The sequence below is a fragment of the Lissotriton vulgaris genome, chromosome 6 (genome assembly GCF_964263255.1).
Source record: "Lissotriton vulgaris chromosome 6, aLisVul1.2, whole genome shotgun sequence".
In the NCBI taxonomy this organism is placed as follows: domain Eukaryota; kingdom Metazoa; phylum Chordata; class Amphibia; order Caudata; family Salamandridae; genus Lissotriton; species Lissotriton vulgaris.
The window spans coordinates 1,580,761,467-1,580,778,353 of NC_141694.1; the positions used below are offsets into that span (position 1 = coordinate 1,580,761,467).

At 41.6% G+C, this 16,887-nt stretch overlaps 1 protein-coding gene across 17 annotated transcripts in view; it reads left to right on the forward strand.

Moving 5' to 3' along the window:
- NRXN1 (neurexin 1) overlaps positions 1-16,887 on the forward strand; it is a 1,556,457-nt gene that overhangs the window by 1,511,471 nt on the left and 28,099 nt on the right. For 9 of the 17 annotated variants that reach the window (XM_086927742.1, XM_086927751.1, XM_086927745.1 and 6 more), the window contains one exon: positions 16,659-16,737. In XM_086927742.1, the coding sequence (XP_086783868.1) occupies positions 16,659-16,737 (79 nt within the window). Of the gene's footprint in view, positions 1-16,658; positions 16,747-16,887 lie in introns of all 17 variants that reach the window. The other 8 variants (XM_086927741.1, XM_086927749.1, XM_086927744.1 and 5 more) reach the window with 1 other exon arrangement.

The window sequence follows — 16,887 nt, forward strand, 5'->3', positions numbered from 1 at the left end:
TTTCCTATTTGAAAACTCAATGCAATTGTGCTTTTTTGATAACCAATATTTTGCTATAGTCTCTAGTGGCAAAGAATGACTAATTGGTATATTATTGTTTCATAATCAAATGGTTTACCCTGAGCACACTTTAGTGTTTGCTTAAATCAAATAAATTAGTTGAGGTTTTGGAACATGTTGTTCCAAAACCCAATGTTCTTTATTTCAGATTTTTCAGGTAGTGTTTCCACAACTTGATGAGGTACAATTTTCCCCAAATGAAAAACAGCCAACACATGTTTCGTTGTGCGTATTAACACACAATTGACTTCTTCAGGGCTGATAAGGTTAATAAACTAATCCACACGGATGAGTCCTCTTAGAAAACACCGATACATGGGTAACATTGCAGGAATAAGTCACACCTACTCATTGAAAAAAGAAAAACATTGTAAATTGGGCCTTCAAGTGTTAATAAAGTGGCGGGCACGCTCAGTCATGAACCCATGGGTTGCCACCCTACTATATTAGCAGCCCAATGATGAAGGTGAAGGCACATAATTTGAGCAGTTTTTGTCTTCACATTAGTGCCTGCAACTGGGGGAATTAATGTTGATATGACATTCTCATGCTGTTGGTGTTGGGTAGCAGATTCATAAACGCATCTTTTTCCTTTATAACTTTCCTCCCTACCACCGGTCCTCTCCCCCAGAGGTTCTGCAATCTTCAGCGCTGGGACGCTCACGGGCAGCCATGCGCTATAGAAAACCCAAATTTCATTTCATTTCATTTCATTTCATAAGTGCATTCCCCCTCCCTTGCCTATTACTTGTGCTGGATACTCATAGTTTACGCTGAAGCTACACATTTTGGCATGCATTGCTCCTGCTACGCCTGCCAGTTTGTCACAGAAAGAGATGGGGGAAAGAAAGAAAAGCAACCTGGCCAATCCTAGTAGCCCATGTTTGTGGAAGTCTTGGCGGACTCTAAAACCATTGAAGAATACCTTTCCTCCGCCTTCAACTCTTGCTGTAACACACACTGGCAGTTTGACCTGGAGGTACCAGTGCACAATCAGAGTGTCAGGGCCTGACAGCGATGGGATATTTAGTCCTCCAGCATGTGAGACTACAAAGTATGACATCTCTGGGTGCCCAACCATAATACTATTATTTGTTGCAGTTATGTGTCAGTTTCCGGGAATGAACCTACACATTTTCAGCCACTCAGATTTCAAAGTCAATCAAAGACAACTGAGTATCCGTTCTGTTCAACAATGTTTACAACACATGCATGTTGTAACATTTTGTGACAATCTCTATTCATTTTAATAATGATTTTTCATTCTATTTGGTAGAGAATTTGAATAAATACCCCCGATGTGTTCATACTCACATTTTATTGTTCTGTGACCATTAGTAGTAAAGTTAATAGTGGAACATGGCATGGCATGCATTTCTGTAAATCGACATACTAACAGTAGTAGATTTGGTTCCAAGATATTTTTAAGCTCTCTCATTGAAATAATTAGTACACTGTATTTACCATTAAATTCTAAATTAATTTGACTTTGTCTGGAAAAATTGCTCTGCATGATGACAACATGTTTACGTGCACATTTCTTGTTTAAGCACTTCTGAGTGCAAAGTTGTATACCAAATGCGATCAGACGACATCTAAATGAGAAGTAATCACCATATTAACTTGAATACAGAAACAAGAAAAGAGAGATTTCATACCGTAAAGCTCTGCTATGTAGATGATATAAGAGCTGTTAAAAGGCCTATGGAGATTAAAAAATATTTAATGGAATGTCTATAAAAAATAGACCAATTTTTATAAGTCGAAGACAATAGCTCAGTCATGGCGAGCTTTTAGATTTGTAAGTCTGACTTCATTGTACAATTCAGGTCAAAGAGCGCTATAATCACCCTGATACCTGCTGCGATTTCAGGGCAAACCAAATTATGTTAATGTACTGAAGGAATCACTTTCGAGTAAGTCTCCTAAAAAGGACTGTTTCAACCACATTGAAATGAAACAAAAGTGAGATCTCAGTGGAAATGCATTTGTCTAATATTTTGTCGAGTTTGAGCTGTTCTAATTATTTCTAGAATCATAAAGGATAAAGTAAATGTGTATGTTTCCTCAGACCTAATACTTACTAAAAGTCTATTTGACCAAACTGTTAAATAAAACAAATAGGAACATTTAGTAGTCGTTGTGTACGTGCAAAAGGAAGAGCATCCGCAGTCCACCAGTACTTCTGATTCGAAAGGTCTGCAGCTCATTATGCATTCTAGATGTAAATATTTTATGTAGCAGATGCAAGGGTAATTACTTATCTCGCGGAGGCTGTGACTTTATTCTACCAGCCTCTTATTAGAGCCACTTAACCTACCCACAAATTATACTTATTTTCTCGTCTAATGTAAGATTATATATATATGCTGATTTACAATGACTGATCACATATTAGACAACACATACTACAATCTGGCTGTATTTGTCCTAATAAACGTAGCATCTAGGTATGCAATTTTACGTGTTTCTATTTACACAAACATTATATGTACATCCTAAGCCCCTGGTGTTGGAAACATCGCCTTCTGTCTCTTTCACTTCCTGTTGTGACTTTTCATTAGACTGCACATCTCATCCTGTGAATCACGCCAGGCTTTGTCAAGTTCATAAAAATGAACCCTTCTCTTCAGCCACCATGAAGATGGAAAGGCCCTGTGAATTTCAATCTAATAGCTGCTAAAAGTACCAACTCCGTTTTAAATGCTGTTTCAGGTGAATGTATGTATTCCCTCCCATAGTCCCAAAAGGATAGAAGCATTGCATCCAACCACTGATGATTTCTTCATGAGGAGAATGGAAATATTCCGTTTTTCAAACAATATTTCAAGGCGCCTCTCTTGCGTTCCATGCATTAGGAATGGAAGCATTCTTCTGTGGGTGGCACATCATTAAACTGTGGAAATAGCATTGAGCAGATGTCTGCCATTTAACTATGTTGCCATAGATTTTCTGCATGGAAATTGCCTTTATTCTTTCCTCGACAATGAAATTTCAGTGTGTACTGAAGGCAGGCGAAGGAGTCCCTGAACTGCATAGCAACTCTAATTGTGTGGGCAATAAATTGGCAATTAGAAAAGTTCATAAGCATAGGTTTATTTTTAGATCTCAGTGAAAGAGAATGCTTTCATCACCTGGAGAGCGATTAAAGAAATTTCTAGCAAATATCACATTTTCATTATTATGTTCCTAAGCTGTGTCTAGTGCCTAAAGCTATGTGTGTCGTTCGGGGGTGGGGGACTGGAGGGGTGAGGGTGAAACAAAATAGAAAGTGCCGGCAAATGAGAGAATGAAATTATGCTGAACAGAATAATAGTGTTGCACTATATATGCAGCAAACAAAATGTTCGAAAGATGGCTCAGAATTACAAACATGCTCTCTGTTTCCAAAATTTGGCAATCTTTGAATAAAAGACGTAAAATCAAGGGTACAAAAACATATGCCTAAGATCTGCAGGGATTTAAACCTGTACTCCTGATAAAAAAAAGCGGAGATAATTGTGGAAAATGCACTGCAAACGTTTTTTATGACCATACATGTTTGATCGCGTGCATTTTTACTTCATTCGCATTGGGTTTTTTTTCTGTCCTCATCCCTGTCACATCCCTAGAAATTCTGCATAATTTGCAAATGTTCCGCAGGATAAAGGACACCCTGCATGCATAAAATTGATTCACTCTTTGCAGAGTTGTATCAAATTGCAAGAAGGGATCTACTCGTCATTAGACGAGAGAGAAACATCACGTTTTTCCAACTACAAAATAAAAATATAATTATATGTGTCAGAGACCTCCTGCACCTCATGCTACGTTTTCTACCACAAAAAGGAAAGATGAAAGGAACTTTGTTTTTTTGGTCAATATTAAGATAATACTAGGTCTGACCTTAGCCAAAAACTTTCGATTTTATTTACATTATTTATTTAGTATGCTTACATATAGGGCTTTTCAAACAGCCTCCTCATCTACTGGGTTGTTATTGGGTCATTCGCCTTTTTCTTCAGCCTACTAAAGCGTACAACATGAGGCAATTAGGGTGCTCACTTCATCCATGGGATGCCTTCACTTTGAATGGCAACATTCTAACCTTTCACAAGGAGCAAATCCACGTATAAAGTGCCGGAGACTGCTATGGCAATGGTGGTTTTAGAGACCTAAACTGAAGCTGTGACACAGGCAGCAGGCCATGCACTAGCAAAACGCATATTAATTTTAGCAGCACTAACAATTTTAAAGTCAAGAAAACGAAACAATAAAAATCTCAAACCAATTTAGAAAAAAATAATGAGTAGAAGGACACCAAAAGAAGTAGAATCAGACCAGGGAACAAGAAAGAAAAAATGCTCCACGTTAAGAGTTCAGTCCTTACTCTAGGTCTAGGCATGATTTCTGACTGACTACAATGCAGTGTAGCAGGGTGGGAAACGCGGGTCATAACACTAAAATGTTTTATCAATCTCTTGAATGTGAAGAAGGCAACATAGCACCCTTGAAGTTGAATATGCCATTGTCAAGCTCCTGCTGAAGATGTTAATTTTGGCACTGAAAGAACAGAGTGGGATAGAGCTGGATTTCATAGCCTCCAAACTCACTTTGCTGTTGAGATAAATCTGCTGCCTTTTCCCAGTCCATAATTTTTCTTTGTTACATTTTGGTTCTCAAAATCCACGATCTGGGATGTGGCCGGAAGCTACAGCCTAGCATTTCTTCTTAAGTCTGAATACCTTTACCCTGAGGTCCTGCTGAAAAAAATTTTAGTGCAGGAAAAATCTACAAATGAAACAAGCCCATTTCATCTTGCCTGCTGAGAGTCTGCTCTGCCTGGAAAAATCCAGAGGAGAAAAAAAATGACTAAGGGCCTGATTACTATCATGACAGACAGGATCATCTGTCACAAACGTGATGGATATCCCATCTGCAAAATTACAATTCCATAATAAATATTTATTTAATTAGATTTATTTGGTGAGTTTTATATTGCGCAAACTTGACCCGAAGGTATCAGAGCGCTTCACAGAGTAAGCACAACCACAGTAACATGAGGTACATAAAGAATAAATAAAAATACATAGTAGTGGTATAAAAAGATTAAACTATATACAGTGGAAAATCTAAAAATATACAGTGGGATATGTAAACAAAATAGCACCAATTACCCTGGCTACACAAGCATAAGTAAAAATACATGGTAACTGTAAATAAAAAAGGTATATGATAGATAGTGGAATAAGTGAGCAGTAACGTTCTAATAGGGAGTTACAAGGGGGAGGAGACTAGAGGCGCAGTATCCTTTGGAACTTTTAATACAGTGGATAGGATATCCATCCCATTTGTGATGGAGTATCTCATATGCCAATGTAATCAGGACCTACGTTTTACTTTATTTTAACTGCTAGTAAAGTTCTCCCTGTTTGATTCTGCAGCCCTCGGGTCCTTAGAGATGGCTTCTAGGCACTAGTTGTCTGCCTAGCCAGGGGTCCTCCAGGGTCCAGCACCCAGTGGTAAATTGGGTTTCTGGGAATCAGAATGTGTTCTTCTTTTTATGTCTATATATGTAGCAGGTGATTGAAGGTCAAACACTGGACACTTAAAGAGCAGTTCCAGACCCTGAGTGCCAGCAGGAGTCAGGACTCCATATGTCTTCTTTCGTCTAGCTTTTAGGCAGGGTCTTCCTTCTTCCAGATGTGTTGTCCCCAAATTGAGAAATGTTCTGAGGAGGTAGCAATGAGGCACCAGTCTTACCCTGCACAATAGCCAGTCATTGAAGAATTCCCTGCTCTAAATCCTGACTACTTTTTCACAGAATTTCCACCCCTATGTTTAATACTTCCTCTCCCAGTAAATTGCAAACCAACCCAGGGTCCCTCAACGGAGATAGCCCCAGGCATCGACCTACAAGAGATCTGGCACGACTACAAACAAATCCCCTATGAAAAATTAGATTTCCTTCCGTCAGTGATAGAGCTGTTTTTACCTCCTGGTGGTGATATAGCCTGAAAGTATATTTTGGCTCTTGGAATCAATGGTTGTAGTTCCTGACTGCACATTTGTCATTTCTTAGTTAAAGAAATAGCTGTTAAATTAGCCCTTTGTTCTGCCTGCTGGTCCTGTTCTCCTCCCAGATGACTAACCTAAGTGACCACTTGTTAATAACACCTCAGCTTTTCTGCTACCAAAGGCCAACCATTGTCTTCTAGAGGAGGTCATTATCTAGCCAACTAAAAATGTGTACTGAGTCCCTGGAGCAAGGTTGAGAGGCAAGTCAGTTTGAATCAGCACAAATCATGCTTTCTTAAAATCACTTTTCTCACTTTTTGTAATACTTTCCACATTAAATTTCATTTTTCAAACCAAGTGAAAAATAATTGTAATCATTTCTGTAGACCTTTCTCATGCTTTGATATGAAAAAGTAATTGTTTATCATATATAAGCTTGTTTCAGGAAAATTTAACTTTACCTACATAGTGTAAACTGCTTTTGTTAAGTATTAACTCAGATGGCATACTATTTGAAATTACTAGTATGCCATATTTCCATGTCTTAGCATATAGTTCTGTGGGTTACACATTAACACTTTAGTGGTAAAGTAGCACTTATATCAAATATGTTCCATGTATAGGGTACAAGAACATTTATTTAACGTGTCACAACAGTGCTTTTAATCTGAAGACCAGCCGGAGCACAATGATGCTACCTGATGGCAAATATGTATGTGGAATAACTAGTCACTTAAGCCTACATATAACATTCAACTTCCACACCATTAGAGAATTGCTTGTGGCATTTACATTGATTTCACAAGTAAGTTAAATAAGCCAGTTAGTGGAACCAATGCACAGCATATGTTTAAAGGAAAAAAAAAACATAGTTTGTGTACGAAATGTCTCCTTTTGCATGATCACCACAATTCCCATTTTTTAACTGATGCTACCCACCCCTATTCTCCAAGAGGCAAAGGTGTTAAAAGTATTTGGCTGGCAAGGGGCCTTCTTTAGTAGCGAATTTTGAATTTCGCCCACTGCAAGCTTACTTGCCAAAAGCCAATGACCTCAAAGGGACCCTGTCCAGGGCTGGACTGGCTACCGGGCAGTTTTGAATGCTGCTGAGCTGGGGGTGATTTCATTCATGGAGACCTGCGTGTGCTAAACGAAATTCATTTTGCTTTAATTATTTCGAAGCACACTCAGGTCTCCATGAACGAAAACAGCCCCCACCAAAGTGAAATCAGCCCCCAGCTCGGCAGCATTCCAAACTGCCCGGTAGTCAGTCCGGCCCTGACCTTGTCCGATGGCTATCCTGCCATGTGGAGCCCTCCTTAGCCTCAACCTGCAGCCTTGTCCCAGTCAGAATTTTTTGACTTGCTTTTCATCAACTAAGTCAGAAGATTAAACCTCCAACTGGGACTAACCTGGTTTATATATCCGACCTACGCTCCATCATGACCCACTTAAGTCACATCTGGATACTGGTCAAATACAAACGGATGACCTCAGTTGGAAATGCTTTTTGGTGCTATTTATATTTAAAACATTACAAAGATGCATATCTCTGGTTCTCCTTGTTGTATTTTTGTCATTTTGGTGTCATATCCGTTTATTAAATTATTCTGTAGTGTTAGAAATTGAGGTGGCATTTTTATTGTATTGTGTTTTTAAATTCTTAACTGCTTTTATGCTTCTAATTTTTTTTACAAATTTTCTTAAGTTAAGCCTGTCTGCTCTGTGCCATATCTGCGAGGGGTTGAGCTCAGGGTAAATTATTGAAACCTGTAAGGTTCCTGACAAGAATAGTGACCTTGTTATAATTCACCGAAGGTAATACTCCACTTTCTCACAGTCTTCTGTTGATTAGCAGTGCATAGCACAATCCTGCAGAACCAGACAGGCGAAAGTGAGGGATTGATGCATAAGTGAATTTAGTGCAGCGCTGAGTTTAAACTAAATTTTTCCTTCTCAGGAAAATTATTTTTTTGCCCTGGTTTTGGATTCCTTTCATGCACAGAGGCAATAAGCACACTTATAACATCGATCAATTATTTTGCTTCATGAATATTTCAGTTATTCATTCTTACACAAAACTCCTTTTGAATACAGTTGGCAGTGTTAATCTACCTTACCCCAATTTTATTGTTATGTTACTGTTTTATCATCGATCAAGTGTTTCAATCAACATGCATTGTGTACATTGTTTTAGTAATGTATTGTTCTTCTATTCAATAACAAAGTTAATGCTCCTTTTAGTGTGCTACACCTTTACATTCCATTCATTTTCCCCTTGAAAAAAATCCAATTTCCAGCTTGTAATTTTTAGAACAAAACCCCACAAATCATATTTATATATATCTGTGGCTTTCAAGAAAGGCTTTGAGTTGAGATTCTCAATAATTTGGTGAAATCAATCAATGTTCAACATTACTGTTGAAAACCAATGGGCTGTGGATAACCTGTTATTCACTTTTGCAGTTAAGGAACTTGGATTGTTTAAGACACATCCTACCACCTCCCTGTGAGCCCATCTGACAGTTGGTATAAGGCTGAATTTGGGCTTGATGCTAATTTTAATTCCAACTAAATATGCAGGTAGATATGACCAACACATATGCCTGCTCTACCCTATTATTTTAGGTCTCACACACTGTCAGTCGTATGAAAAAAACATTTGGGACAGACCCATAAGGTGTGAGGTGCTGTATATGTGTACTACATAAACATTGGTGTCAAATAAAAATAGTGTGAATTTTCTTGAAGTGTATTTTATTTTCTAATTCGTAGTCGAAGGATAATTTCTCAAGTGATGCTTGTTCAGAATCGTTATTCCTTTTTATAAAGGGTATATGGGGGGTCCTTAGTGGCCATAATATATTTACAATGCATTGCTTGCTGGAAATGCTATTTTAAAAGCCACCATACTCAATATAACAACACTGCAAATGTGAACTGACCGAACGTTAATTTTCACTCTTTACACTGTTATAGTTTTTACATTTTGGGGGGTTCAGTGCATTTTATGTTTAAGATTAAGTTACAGATAAATAATGCATAACATTTTCCTAGGCTCCATTGTAATGAGTGTATTTAAAGGGTGGCACTACGGGCACTGGAGGAGAAATGAGACACCTTTACGGACTCAAGCATGCCCTAATGGCAGTCTGAAAATGTGTCTGTAGTTAAGACGATAGATGGCAGTTTTAGGTGAAGCCAGTTTGAAGGGGCTGCAGGACTAGGTGGCTAATAAAGCTTCTGTGAAGAGTTATGTCAGACTGGTAAGCAAATGCAGGCGGCAGAGGGATCCCGCGTGGCCTCGTTTTATATAGCATGATGGATGGTTTCCAGCTACAGTCCCTCCTCGAGAAACCGAAGCACCCGCACTCAATGGAGCCAGGCCCTCGCGCCAGCAAAGCAGTTTTACAAATATTAAATCGATACAGAAGTCTAAATTTAGATAAAGAAGTGCAAACGAGGATTATGGTAAACTTGCATTTCTGTCAGTCGCTTAATTCCTTGTCAGTCGCTTAATTCCTTGTTTTCCTGGATTGGTTTGTTGTTTATACGTTTTGCAAAAGATGTGCTTGACAAACATGGGAACACAACTTTAAAAGAAACAGGATATACACTGCTGGCGCGGGATAGTTCGGCAACCTGTATGTAAATACACCCACTTCAATCCCCTGCTTTGCAAATGCAACTGAAGTCGCACTTTGGTGAGAGAGACTGTGAAATACCTGGGGATTTAGTCACGTGACGAGAGTGAGGTAATGGGTTGAAGAGCACTGCCGCATTATGGGATTGTTTCGTGTAGTAAGTGGAAAAAAAAGGGAAAAACATTAGGTGCGCTGCACATCATTAAGCATGTGGAGATACTGAAGGCGTTTAACCCTTCATGGGCTGTACTGCGCCTTCTGTGATAAGGAATGCAACGCGCATCCTCAAGTAAACGTCAAAAAACACGTGTCAGACAGCACGGCGGCTTTACACAAGGCTTTGCTTCTTTGCAGTGAAATTTAAGATTAACCAATCGGTTTCATGGGGAAAACAAACTTGCAGAGTAAAGCAGGAAATTATGGTCAAGTTTTACTGATGATTGGTTTGAAATACACTTTATGGTTTAGAACTAGGGCTCCTGGTTTCATGGTACTTATTTTTTTAAAACATTTCCGTCTTATTGATCCATATTTATTATTGGGCCATCATATTGGTATTTATCCATATTTATTTTGTGTGTCAAGAATAAATGTGACTGTAAAATGGTATATTTCTGCATTTATATAACTCTTCGAGGTGCCCTCAAACATGGATGCCTGTCATGTTTTAGGAAACTAACCAGCCACGTATAAAAAAGACCACACTCACAGGTACATATTAGCATCATACTACAAATGCATATGCCTGTATTTGAGCAAATCTCATCCTTTATTTTAATCCTCCATTCTCTCTGCCTGCTTAGCTGTTGCCTAAAAGTCATGAAAGACAGCATGCAAAGTTTCTCACAAGAAGCACCATTTTCAGTATTTTTCCGCTTTTAAAAATAAATACAGACAGGAAACACATTGTTTTCTGTCTGTATTTAAAAAAGATAAGTAAAAAACGAAAACTGGAAGCCTTATTTATAACCTTAGTCTAAAGCGTGGGTACTCATAGTACGGCCCGCGGGCCAGTGGCGGCCCGGCAAGCCTTCCCTGGCGGCCCGCGGACCAAGCAGACTGTGACATCGTACCCACCCGTGATTCAAAAAAAGCATTTTTAAAGCGTGTGTGTAACCGGAGTGAGACTCAAAGGGGGCCAAGGTGAAAAGGGAGGACGTGGCGGCAAAGGTTTAAAGTGGGAAAAAGGTCACAGGGGCATTGATGGACTGAAGGTGAGTTGCGTAACCAAATCTTAAAATTAAAAGCGAATATTATAAAAAACAATGTTTGTTTACTTTGCCACAGGGTGCCCCGTGAAAGCTGTAAAACCCTTCTGCGCATGGCTTCGTTCGCGTAGTCAAGGCAGCGAGGGAGAGGGAGCTTGAGGGATTATTAGGTGGGGTTTGGGCGTGCAGGTGAATGGCAGTGGGAGGGGTGTTTGTGAGGGAGAGCGCAAGGCCGAGCAAGGGAAAGAGAGCGGGTGTGAGGGGAACATGCGTGCTTGAGAGAGTGCGAGGGTGTCTATGTGGTGGAAGTGAGCGGCGGGTGAGGCTTGGAGAGTGAAAGAGTGAGGGTAAGCTTGAGGGATGAGGGGGTTGGGCATGAGGGGAGAGCAGGTGTGGATGTATGATGTGGGGAGGGTGTGGCACATGTACATTGGTGGTTGTGGGCGAGGGTGTGTATGTGGTGAAAGTGAAAGGTGAATGGATGTGAAACTGGCTGAAGGAGAGAGGAAGGGTGAGCTTGAGGGACGAGGTGGGGTTTCAGTGTCAGGGTTGAGCACACATAAATTGGTAAGTGGGTGTGTGATGCATGTGGTGGAAGCGAGAGGTGGATGAGGTAGTTTGTGCGGTGCCGTTTTGTAGTTTCGTGTTAGGTCCCGAGGTTGGAGGTAGGTTGTTTATGAGAGAACACAGCATGAAAGCCTGGGGGCACAGCAATTGGCAGTACTTAATTTGAGCCGGTGGGGGCCAGCTGCACTCATTTTCGGGAACAAGTACTTGTTTTTATGTAGTGTTTGCTATCAGGTCACCATGTCACCCAATGTAACTGTACTCAATTTCTCAGCCTGGGAAGGCTGAATACCCGAGTCACCCTGCCAAAAAACGCCTGTGTGACCTGTAACACACTACCTAATGTGTAGGCCCTGTCTGTATAGTATGGGTGATCATCATCTCTGTCTCTCAACAAATCGTTTGCTCGGCAACCACTCCTGCAATTAATTCTCTGTTCACATCCATACATGCCGTTTCTTGGCCGCATCTTCCCCCTGCCCATAAGAAGAAAGAGTTAATCACACGGAAGTCAGCAGTGGAGAGAGCGAGCCTCAGCGCCTACCCTATACTCCCCGGTGCCCCCCCCCTACCTCCCCTCCTTCCATCACCTCACAGTCCACGCAGGCCCTGCCAAAATAACATCTCAGAAGTAATGTGGGCACTGGGCAGACATTAAATGTCGCTTACAGCAGTTGCCACATTACAGCTTGACAAGAAATCCGTCACGAGCTGTTGGACAGATCTGATAACGGTTTACTATACCACATATGATATCAAACAAAAACATAAAACGAGTGAAAGGGGCGTCTCGTTCATTTTGCAGGGAGGGGAGTGCGGCAAGGGGAGGGAGGGAGAGTGGGAGGGAAGGGGAGTGAGGGAGGGAGTGAGGGAAGGGAAGTGAGGTTGAGGGAAGGGGAGTGAGGGAGAGGGAGGAAAGGAGGGAAGGGGAGTGAGGGAGAGGGAAGGGGAGTGAGGGAGAGGGAGGGAAGGAGAGAGAAGGAGAGGGAGGGGGAGGGAAGGAGAGGGTGAGGGAGGGAAGGAAAGGGAGAGGGAGGGAAGGAGAGGGAGAGGGATGGAAGTAGAGGGAGAGGGACAGAAGGAGAGGGAAGGAGAGAGGGAGTGAGACAGTCAGAGTGAGGGAGAGTGAGAGGGAGTGAGGCAGAGTGAGACAGAGAGAGAGAGAGGGAGAGAGAGGGATGGAGGGAGACAGTGGGAGAGATAGATAGAGTGAGGGAGAGAGGGATGGAGGGAGATAGAGGGAGGGAGAGAGAGGGATGGAGGGAGAGATAGAGGGAGGGAGACAGAGAGAGAGAGAGAGAGAGAGAGAGAGAGAGAGGGATGGAGGAAGGGTGACAGAGAGAGAAAGAGATGTGCGTATGCGGGGTCTGGTGGCTCAGTGGATGAAGGCGTCCGCTGCAGGGACCTCTGTTCTCCCTCATGGTCACAGTCTTTTTTGTTACTCTAACCCCGCCCCCTCCTCCACTGACCCCGCCCCCACCGGTGCGGCCCTCGGACACAAACCACACTATAAATTTGGCCCCCGAGAGAAAGTTTGTGAGTACCCATGGTCTAAAGCAAGAAGCATATACACCATAGTGGAAAAAAACACCCTACTGATCAATTTGACCCATTATTTATTTTATTTATTTATAAAGTTTTATATAGTGCAAACAAGATCTCGAGGGATAAAAAATGTATGAAGTGCACAGCTAGCCCTTGGGGTTTCTCGGCGCTAAACGTGAGGTCATGGGCACTCAGAATTCACTACTCAAAACAGCCAAGTGTTCAGCTGTCTTCGAAAGATCGTCAGTGATTTAACACACTAACAACCCTACCTACATTATTTGCTATGGAAACATTGTTAGAGCCCAATAATTTTGGTTTTTGCTTTCTCAATGTGTGATCTCTTATTTATGAAACAATAGGGTCGAGCAGGTTGACATAGAATTGGATGGTGAGCCATAGTGTTGCAACGACGAGAAACAAAAGCTGAAATATGTTACAAAAGTGATGCACAAAGTACACTATTTAAGTGATGCAATTCACAGATGCCTCCTTCCATATTTCGTTCCCCCATGCTTGGATGTGATGCATATTGTACACTTGATGAGGGCGAAGCAGTGTTCAACATAAAGTACAGAAATAAAGAAATGAATGTCTTTCCTTAGGACCATTGGCTAGTAGGGAACCCGTAAATCCTGTCCAAGCAAGAAAAATGAGTTTCTCTACCGCTTCAGCCCCTCTTAGGCAATGAAATACGGAAATAATTGGGAAGCATGGGGCCCCCCAATGCCCTTGGGGGTATGTAACTGCGGCTCCTGAATGGACGCTACCCTGCATTGGCACCATTACATAAATAAATTAATCCCAGGAGCACAGCATGTATTTTACTTATTGCATTTGAGCAATAGATATATCCCAGTGCAAAGAGGAATTAACTACCATTGATAACACATTCAGCCTTGCAGAATCCGAGCCAGTGATCTTTCTTCTTCATTGTGCAAGTCAGTCTTTAGTTCAAAGTGTATCATACAAGCTGCAGCCACACAACTCTGATTGGAAGAAGGACCTTAAGAATCAAATCTGGATTCATTTAGAAGACAGTATTACCTATCATGCAGTATTTTTGGGACAAATGTCGAAGTGTATTTAATTTGGCATTTAATGAACCAAAGTACATATTATAAAGAGCGCAGCTATGGTGCAGGGGTTGTGCCATTAAATATTACACATTTTGCTATAGGGTTTCTCTGCACTTCGACGTTTGCAAATACTCCTTCAGTACCCACACCATCTTGGGGAAAACATCCTTTCCTTTGCCTGGGGCATGCCACTAGAAACAGAAGGCATTTCTATCGAGTCTGCACATGTTACAACTAGAGAGCCACTTGGTGTGATATGGCATATTAATGCGCCACCAAGAGAGGCACAGATTTCAGATCATCCAAGCAGAGCTCTGAATTGTGTGCCTGACAATGGTGGGGGTTTATGAACCAATATTAGGGGGGGGGGGAGGAGAGGGGTTGGTCTCCCTGCTCCCTCTAAATAGAGAGGACTCCTAGGGGGTTTAAGGCTGGGCCCCTTCACAATCTAGACTTGTCAATTCCTGCTGCTTGGTCTAGCAGTACAACCTGTAATCTCAAGCAGCTGTGTATGTCTTAAACTTTGATGGTGAGGTTAGTCAAGCACTGTGCCAACGTTCACGTGGAATCTCAGAGTCCCTAAGGAAGTCATCAGAAATCGAGCACACTGCTAGAGGTTGGTGAGACATTTTTGCTAATTTGTGAAAGTGCACTCTAATTATTAGAGAGTTAAGTGTCACAAGTGCAGATGTAGGCAGACGTGAAGCAGATTGTGGTACTGGCTCTGATCTGTTGCACCCCTTACATGTTCTGTAAGTCTGGCTACGGTGTGACATGATTCAAAGCAAACTAAAGACACCAAAATAAATCTTATCATTCCACATGCAATTAGTTCTATATCACAGGATTCACTATGAGTAGATGTTGCTTAACTGTAGTTTGGATTTATGTCAGGAGTCAAGATCATGCATACTTAACCTCGAAATTGCCAAGTGTAGTTGTGGTGACATCACACACTCTTAGAAACCCAATGACATCTGTGGGTTGACCTACTGTTCCCCCTAAACCTCTCGCATTGAGGCTTGCATAAGGACAATTTGTAAAAAAAGGTAAAGGTAAAGGTAAATACCAGGGGCGGCTCTGCTAGGGCGGAGGAGCGTCGCCCCACTGCTCTATACTTAACCTCGAAATTGCCAAGTGTAGTTGTGGTGACATCACACACTCTTAGAAACCCAATGACATCTGGGGGTTGACCTACTGTTCCCCCTAAACCTCTCGCATTGAGGCTTGCATAAGGACAATTTGTAAAAAAAGATAAAGGTAAAGGTAAATACCAGGGGCGGCTCTGCTAGGGCGGAGGAGCGTCGCCCCACTGCTCTATGAGCAGGAAAAATAAAATGATAATAGGGTACTTATTATCATTTTATTTTTTGCAGGTTCGGGGCTAGGTTATGGTGGGATGTGGCTAGAGGCACAGGGGGAGGAGTGGTTTTCACACTCCCAAGTTTGCATGACTGCCTGGCTGGCCGTCTTGGCCCAACCAAACAGTCATGCACACTTTGCATGTTACTCACCAGTTTGCATTACACAGCCTGGTGGGGAACATGCACAGGTCCCCCGTCCTCATCTGAGTGCCGATCCAAGGCACTCAGACCAATCACAACCCTGCATTGCAACATTGTGATTGGCTTTGGGGAACTTAGTTGCTTCCAGGTTCTGGGACTGAGAAGCAGAGGAAAGACGCAAAAAGGCAAGTGTTATTTTTTTAAATTGTATTTTGTCCCCCAATCCTCCACCATCCTCCTCCCCCACCCTGGCCCTCCACCCTCATTCCCTGCCATCAGCTGCTACTGCTAAATAAAGCTTTCAGTGTCTTGTTTTCTTTTTGTTTCTGCCATTTCCTTCATGACCATTAAGCTCATGTGTAGGAGGAGGACTTGCCAAATGACAAGCCAGGTGTAGCAGCTCCTTTTACTGGATACTGTCATACCAGCAAACTCACACAGTGCCACCGTGTGACAGACAATGTTTCCTCCCATCACATGGTCTCCTGGTGAGGAGCCGATATTACATGGTGGCAGGGAAAAGGAGCTAAAAACGACTGTAATTTGTGGAATTTCCAAGTCATTGAACTGGGGACGCCCATTAAGGGCTGTGAAAACACCCCAGGACATCGGGACCAGTTCAGGAAAGTCATAATTTGTGGGGGAAGCAATATATAATCCTATAGGAGAGCCTTACTTGCAGAACAGGATTCTTGAAAAGACGAGGACATATGAGGCCACATTAAAAGAAAAAACAAGTGTAAAGATAAAAAGCTAGGGTGATATTGAGGAAAAGTTATTGACCAATGCCAGCAGGTTTAAGATGGTCGTTGATTTATTAAAAGAGGAGCAGAAGAGTGATAAGTATCAAAGGTATCAACAAGTAACAAACAATGTATTGCAGAAAAATACAGCATATTGACAAATAGGGGAGAGCATATTAAGAAATAGGTGGTGTGTCTTGGATGTCAGCACATTGTTGAGTTAATTTGTTGACATTTAGTTTCTCGTGATGTAATGTTCACATAATATCGATCAAGCGGAATTTATTTTGTCACCTTTTTCGCTTTGCAGACCACTGATGACATCTTAGTGGCCTCAGCTGAATGTCCGAGTGATGATGAAGACATTGATCCGTGTGAGCCGAGCTCAGGTGGGTTAGGTTAGTCAACTTTTTTATTACCTTTTTCTTTACATCAATAGACAAGTACATGTGTGATCTTGGAAGAACAAAGCTTAGTTTCTGAAATAGCATATTGATGCTGATACTGAGTGGTACGTTTGCTAATGCAACTAACCACTT